Below are 7,555 nucleotides of genomic sequence, written 5' to 3'. Positions count from 1 at the left end.
CAGGCACCATTCCAGCCCTTATCACTGGCGGGCACTTTGTGAAAAGCAGCACATTTAATTCTCAAAACATATCAATGGACTATCTGTCAATTTACAAATGGGTGTGATGATTTCAAAATCTGGACTTTTTTTTTTTTGAATAGTTCTCTTTTAAAAGGTAGAGCCTATTTTATTTCTCTTGAATCTGACTTGACTTGGGGACCAAGTTCCAATGGACATGGTCGTGTTTGTTGACTAAGACGAGATCTTCAAAGCTTTGGGTCTTCCTCCTTGGACTCCAGCATTGACCAACCCGGCTCTTAGTCTCCTCATCTTTGAGGTAAAAACTGGATGTACCATCAGAGATATGTCTGGTCCCTTAGTCTGGCCTTGCCAGTCATGTCAGTAGCAACATCAGGTGCTCCTCCTCCTAGCAGTGGCAGGGGCATCATGTGGGCAACTGTCCCATGCTCTGAACGTCGTGCTGGATTGGTTTGCTTGTTTGTTTCCAGTTGTTGTGATAAAATAGTCCAACAACATCAAGTTAAGGGGAGGAAATGTTTATTTTAGTTCCAAGCTCAAATAATACCATGGAGGTAAGGTCAAAACAACAGTAGCTTGAATCTGATGCTTACGTTACGTTCCTAATCAGAAGAGGCAAATCAATGCATGCCTGTTATTACTTAGCTTGCTTTGGACGTTTTCTACATCCCAGCATGCCTTGCCCAGGGAAGGGACCTGTCCACCATCAAAATGGGTCTCTCCATATCAATGAACACAGTCAAGATTATTCCCCATAGGCATACCCAGAGGCCCATCTTCCAGGTAATTCTAGATTCTGTCAAGTTGACAGTTACACACTGATTTATTACAGGCATAAATATGAGGATGACGTGAGGGTGTTGAACAGCCACAGGGAGTGATCCCTGTCTGAAAGTTTCAGCTTCTGCCTCATCCCTGTGGGAGGCCATCTTGTGGGAGGTCTTCTGGCCCCGTTTAAGCCTCCAGAATGGCAGAGCTACCAAACTTTTTGACTGGAATCTCCCCAGGGACCCCCCTCCCCCCGCCACCCAGCCACCCAGCCAGAACCACCAAACAAATGCCCTGTGAGGTGAGGGAGAACTGTCTGGTGACACACAGCTTATTTTCAACAAGGAAACAGTAACCTTTCGGCATCTTGTGTTGGGGAAAATTTAGTATGCTGGGATAATTCCCATATAGGGTACCTCCAGATATGGAAGGATACTGAAACGATGAGCCTTACATCAGAAACCCAGTAAACAGTGATGATCTAAGAGTCAGAAAGCCAGCGTGCTTTCTCTAAGTCTCCATGCCCAACCACATTACAGGACCAGCGGGCAACGCGATGTCCTACACTGGAAGGGCAATATTTGTTCTGTCAGTGTAGTGGGTCTAATCTCTCCTTGACTGGTAAGCCGGCTGATTTTGTTTTCTTGCAATGTCATGCTGGGCAGCTAGCTCCTTCACTTCCAACGTCCCCTTCTGTCCCTGTTCCAGTATACGGGGAGCATCAAGCCTCTTCATCCATCTTCTTTCTGTATCTCTGCACTCAGCCCCAGGTTCCACCATGTTATTTATGATTAAACCACCGATCATCTCACCTACCTACCTCTCAGATGGTCTCGTGACTTACGTCCGGCCAATCGTAGTGTTCTATGAGTGACTGACTACAGTGACTGGGCCAAACACACTGCGAACCGGGTTAGGAGCCAATCAGAGACATTCCTTGGTGTTTATAAATACCCTGTGAGGTGAGGTGAGCTGCCAGGCGGCCAGCAGAGTGCTTATTTTCTACAAGGAAACAGCAGCCCACAAGAAAGCATCAGAGAGTGGTAGAGGCCACTCCTATCCCATTCAATTTTGATGCCAGACAGTCTCAAAAGAGACTCCATCCATTCTGAATCTTCTCGAGTCAAGTCAAGAGGCTCTTCCTGTTGGGGGGGTGTCACTGAGTTTTCGTTCACGTGTCCTTGAGCAACGTACGGTTAGTATGAAGTGTCTACCCTAGTCTGTGGGGGATGGTGGCACTCTCCCACTTTCCACGTGCCATCTGAAGACTCTGGAAAAGCACTGTCCAAAGACCCTTTCCCCCTCAGGAAGCATTTGTCTTTCCTGGGAGCCAACGTGGTCTGGGGAAAATAAACTCGACATAAAATAGCGTAGCGATGGGTGGGTGGTTGAACCACAGTTCCAAACCTTAGTCATCTGTGTATGTATCCTTTCTTTCCTTAGCTGCTCACCCCTCCCCCAGTCCTTGGTTCGCACACATCCTGTTAGTCACCAGGTCCTGTTGATCTGGATCAAATGCTTGGTGGAAGTAGGTGGAGCAGCGTTAAACAAAGTTAGCCACTTCTTCCCTGGGTGCATCTGGCAGGTCCTGTTTTATACCTTCATTTTGTCTCTCCAGTCGTCGAGGACCACTGCAACTGGTCGCCCTGCTTCTCAGCTCAGTCAACTGGTTAGAGCTCTCGTGTGTCTTGTAGGTTTTCCTCTTGTTTTCCAACATGCTTTGAGTGAGTAAACTCTCTGTCCTGCTAGGTGGCAAACTTCTTGACTTAGTGTTCGAGACCCTCCATGAACTAACCAGCTTTCACCGTCCAAGGTCACTTTGGAATCTCGTATTTCTCCATTTACAGAACCGCCTGCTGTCTACCTTACCTCCATCCCCAAATGGAAGCCCGGTTCCTTCTCTGTGACTTACCAAGATTCTTGTCCTGATCTCAATAAAATATCCCGAGCATGCTGCCTCTCAGCGAATACCCACGTCCTTAAATCCGGCAAACCAGTCTAAACTAGGGATTATCAAATCTCGTTCTCATCCCCAGGGAGAATTTGATCAGAACCAAGTTTAGGAGATGTCCCTCCTCCCAGCCCCAAGCACTGATCATGTTTTTAAATATGACTTAGCATATTACATCAAACCCAGCTTCTTTCTTGACCTCCCTTTTCAAGTCACATTCTCAGATGATGGGGGCGTGACTCTGTTCACCAATGAACTGAGGCTTGCACAGGTTTGTTTTGCTACCTACAGGCTGAGAGGTACCTGGTTATATTATTTAGAACAGTGGTCATGGGGAAAATACCAATTACGAAGAGGGAATGAACCCAAAGGCTGTGCCAATTCCCACCATTTCTAAACCGAATTGATGTTTCTGTTCCTTTCCCTACTGCCACCATTTTCTCCTCACTGTCTTAATGCTGGATTCTCGCTTGAAACTGGGAACACAGTTTTCTGTTTTGACGTAGCCTGGCAAGCATCGCTTTCTTGGTTCTGGATCACTCTCCACCTGCGACTGTGGTTAAAAGTTTGTGTCAGTCAGATAAGTCCTTATCATTCCCCTCTGCAGGAGGAGAGGCCAGGGGTCGGATTAAGATATAATTTAGCTTTACTGAGTTCCCAGGAAGGACAGGCCATAACACCACAGGTACCTGGATCCTTCACGGTGCTTGTAGACGGCTGGCTACCCATTTAGAAAGGGCAACAGGTAATCTGCCCACCGTACTGCAAACAGCAAATGCTCAAAGGAGGACGTGGTTTATATTCATTATATATTTGGTTTGGAAAAAAAAAAAAAAGACAAGGTGGACAGACATTTGGAGCATGAGTCCCTTCTGTCCCCTTCCAATTTCAGAACACACTCTCCAGGTTCTGAGAGACTCTCCTATTTTAAAAGGAGAAGCCTTTAGGTACAGAGATGACCGACCATACATACAGGATGGTTTTTAAGAAAGAGATAACTTTTTGGAAAGAGGTAACTGTACCTCTATAGCCTAGCAGTAGTGGGAACTCCTGTTGAGACAATGAAGGAGTCCTTCCTCTCGTCCCTAATGCACCTCTCCTGTTCCCTCTGGGATTCAAAGTCCAGTATGGGCAGGGTCTCACTGGTGGCTGCAGACACTTAAGAGTTGGGTAGACTTTGGGAAATGTTTGTTAATTAACTGATTGACTGGATGGCAGAGCAAGAGGGCTGCGGAGGGAAGGCCATGCCTGGCCCTAAACACTTCGCGGGGTTTAGTGGTGACTGCCACTGACTGTCCTGGCTCTCCATGGAACCTGTGGACCGGCCACTTCCTCTCTCCTCTCCTTGAAAACCCATCCTGGAAGCAAAGGCCCCTCAGCTCCGAGGGACCAGTTCTCCTAAGATTGTGCCCAGTGAGGAGAAGAGTGGGGTACCCCTGTAGTAAGAAGCAGGACTGAAGAGGGGCTCCCTTGCCTTAGACCTGCAGGTTGATACCTGCGCCCTGGCCGCCCCTTCGCAGCCCAGGCAGGTCATTCCGGGTGGGCACCTGGCCGGGTACTCTGGGGGCCTTGCGGCTGCGCGCGCGGCCAGGCTCGGGAACGGTACCCGGGCTCGGCCTTCGGTGGCCGCCGCCCCCTCCGCCCCGGGGGCCGGGCCGGGCTCCCGGGAGGCGGGGACTCGCCCAGTGGCAGCAGCGTCCGGGCGGGCGGCGGGCGCGGGGCGGCTTCCTGCAGGCGGCGCCGGGGCGAGCCGAGCGCTACAGTCACGGGCCTCGGGACACGGGGGCCCGGGCGCTCGGGGGGCCGCGTCCGAGGCTCAGGGCGCCCTGTGCAGCCGTCGGTCGCCCCTGCCCGTGCTCGCGTGTCGCCGCGATTGCCGCGGCCGCCGCCGGTTACGCCAGCCCCGCCGCCGCCCGCTCCGATTCTGCGCACAGGCGGCCCCCAAGCCTGTCATTCTGCAAAAACACAGTTTACTCAACACGCCGCACACACTCGCGCGCACACACACTCACACACAGTCACACACAGACACGCGCGCGCGCACGCAAACACACACACCACACACACACTTATACACACGCACGCACACACGCGCTCACGCGCGCGCGCAACCCGGGCCCCCCGCGCGCACACGCACGGGAGCGCGCGAGCGAGCAAGACGCGCACACCCGGCGAGCCAAGTTCCGCAGCCTGGCATGGCTTCTGGGGACCTTTACGAGGTACGGAGAAGCCGGGGCGCGGGCGGCGCCAGGGAACCGGGCCTGGCCGAGCTGGTGCGAGCGTAGTCCTGAGCCCGCGGGTGGCGGCGCCGGGGATTGAAGGGCGGCTGGGGGACTCGAGGGTGGTGGCGGACCCGAGGGTGGCGGCGGGGACCGGAGGGTGGCGGGGGCCGGGCGCGCCTCCCGCCGCCGCCTCCCGCGGCGCCCGCTCCCTCTTTCTCTTTCTCTCGCGCACACACTCTCTTACTCCATCTACTTTGCGGCCTTGGAGAGGGGAAGGAGGAAGCCGGGCGGAGCCGGGGCGGAGGGAGGGAAGGTAGCGGTCCCGGGGAGGTGCTTGCTCAGCCCCGACGAGCCGCCCCGAGTGTGCAAAAAAAGTACAGGTAAAAAAAAAATTAAGGAAAAAGAAAAAAAAAAAGTCGCCGGACGTGCGAGGGAATGCGGGGGGCCCGCGCTGCGGACGGCCCAATTTAGGGGTGTCGAGCCCCCGGGAGTGCGCGGGTGTGGGTTGGGTGAGGAGAAGGTGGGTGATCAAAGCGGAGCCTGGCTCCTGGGGAGGGGAATGGAAAGGACAAGAGTGCTGGGGCACGGGGGAGGGGGTGCTCTGGGGACACCACTCTTGCAGTTCCACAGGGGCCACTGAGTGCCCGCCCCCTCCCCCCACCTGCTGCCTAGAGTCCCCCTTCTCTGGGCTCTGAAGCTCTCTTGGCAGGGGCTTGGGAGGTGTCATGCTTCTTAGGGTGAAAGAGGGGCTGCAGAGGGGCCCCTAGGTGGAAGGAAAGCTTGCCTGAAACTTGTATGTGGGTGGTCAGACTTAGCAGAGGACATGGGTGTGAATCCAGTTCCCAGAACTCCTCTGGCACACTAAGGGGAGGTCATACTTGACTCTCTAAGGTCACACAGGTAGTAGTGGGCACTCGATATTTTGAAACAGGCTCAAAATGTTGAAAGAGGGCGTCCATCTGCCATCTTTTGAACAACAGAGAAATACCTGTGGTCTCTGGGGAGAGAGGGCTTAGCTGGCTTTGGGATCACAACAGTTCTTGTGTGGGATTTGGACTACTGGACAAATAAAAAGCCACTACTGATCCCAGGGGGAGGGTGCCATCCAAGAGGTGTTCTTCTCAAGAGAAGGGTCTGAACAAAGAACCAAAGGGACTGGCCACCTTCTACCAGGAGTCCTGCAGATACTGTAAGAAACCAGTGTCAGGGGCCAGCATGGGCTGTCCATCCCTAGCCTCCAGGATGAAGCTGTCACTACAGCTGGCTGTCATCCTTGAGGTCGTTGTCTAAATTTCCATGCAGTCCAGAAACAGTTGAGTTAACATTTTGGGTAAGAGACCGCAGTAGTAATTCATCCACTGTAAGCTAGTTCCCTGGGCCTTCCTGGACAGGCTGGTAGGCATCTCAACTCCCTGTGTATCCAGAACCTTCTGGATGAATCTGGGCTTGGCGGGCCCCAGTGATGGGTTATAAGCCAGCAGGCTCAGGTGGGACCCATTTTTTTTAAATGATATAAGTTATCCCCTCCTTTACTCTATGCCCTTCCTTCTCCTTGTGCTGATGGAGAAGCCAAGGAGGGAGAGAAAACTCGTGAGAAACCAACAGGATGTAGTAACCGGGCCATCCAGACTCATCCATCTTTTTCCAAGATGGCAGAGCCGTCTCCGAAACCAAAAGTTAAAACATAGTGAAGCGAAAACCTTTGCCTGAGTTCCCCGGAAGTACACAACCAGTCCTAGCAGGACACTGGCAGAAAGTGGATGCAGATTAACAACAAAACCAATCCGCTTGAGGTCAGTTTTCTCACCGATGGCGAGTTGTCTCAGAGCCGCTGACACGGCCCGGGTGATGAGTGGTGGCCTTGTTGAGGACATGATGTGGACCTTGTAGGAGATGTCAGTGCTTCGCCCCCCCCCCCCCATTTAAAGTCTGAAACTTCTGGACCTCCTGGGGATAATTTCTTGTTTAATGTTCATCTGAAACCGCCGTTCTTAACCTTGGTAATTATAGTCACCAGATGAGTCTGTGAAGATGGGAGTCTCCACGCAATGGCCTTGAACTACCTCAGCAACTCAAGAGTGCTTATTGAAGTTCAATAGGCAGGGCAATAATAACAATTACTTCCGTGGTGGTAGGTAATTGTATGAGATATAAAATGGTCTTTCCGTGGCTGATTATTTGCACAGCCATTACCAGAAGGGCTAAATTGTATTATGAGAACATAACCAGTGTCAACATTGTCACAGCCCGAGCCTCCATTACGTAACATACACCGGTGGACTTAATTGGTTGTTCAAGTTTAGCTCAAAAAACAAGAAGTGCCAGGGGTGCCTCCGTCCATGTCATTTCTAACTGTAAAATTGCCATGTGCATTAAAAACAGCCTATTGATTAAAAAAAAATAGATCTGGGCATAGTCAGCGCAGTTACTAACCGTAAAAGGAATAAAAAAGATATCTCTTTCTAGAGGATGGTATTCCCTTAATTCAATATTATACCTGGGTGTGCATAGAACGGCTCATCATAACCTTTAGCCAATAAGCCGTATCCGAGTGGGCATGGAGTGATAATCTCTGTAACGTGTATCCCACCTG

General features: G+C 51.8%; 1 protein-coding gene across 2 annotated transcripts in view; it reads left to right on the top strand.

Annotated features, from left to right (window-relative positions):
- Positions 1 to 4,896: 4,896 nt before the first annotated feature.
- The window catches only part of Cdyl2 (chromodomain Y-like 2), a 191,045-nt gene continuing 188,386 nt past the window's right edge, over positions 4,897 to 7,555 (top strand). The window contains 1 exon segment of one of the 2 annotated variants that reach the window (NM_001106189.2): positions 4,897 to 4,959. In NM_001106189.2, the coding sequence (NP_001099659.2) occupies positions 4,936 to 4,959 (24 nt within the window). In that variant the 5' untranslated portion in view covers positions 4,897 to 4,935. 2 annotated transcript variants of the gene reach the window in all.

This window comes from Rattus norvegicus, chromosome 19 (assembly GCF_036323735.1).
Source record: "Rattus norvegicus strain BN/NHsdMcwi chromosome 19, GRCr8, whole genome shotgun sequence".
Classification (NCBI taxonomy): domain Eukaryota; kingdom Metazoa; phylum Chordata; class Mammalia; order Rodentia; family Muridae; genus Rattus; species Rattus norvegicus.
The sequence above is the reverse complement of the archived record's forward strand: the minus strand, read 5'-3'. Positions and strand labels throughout refer to the sequence as shown.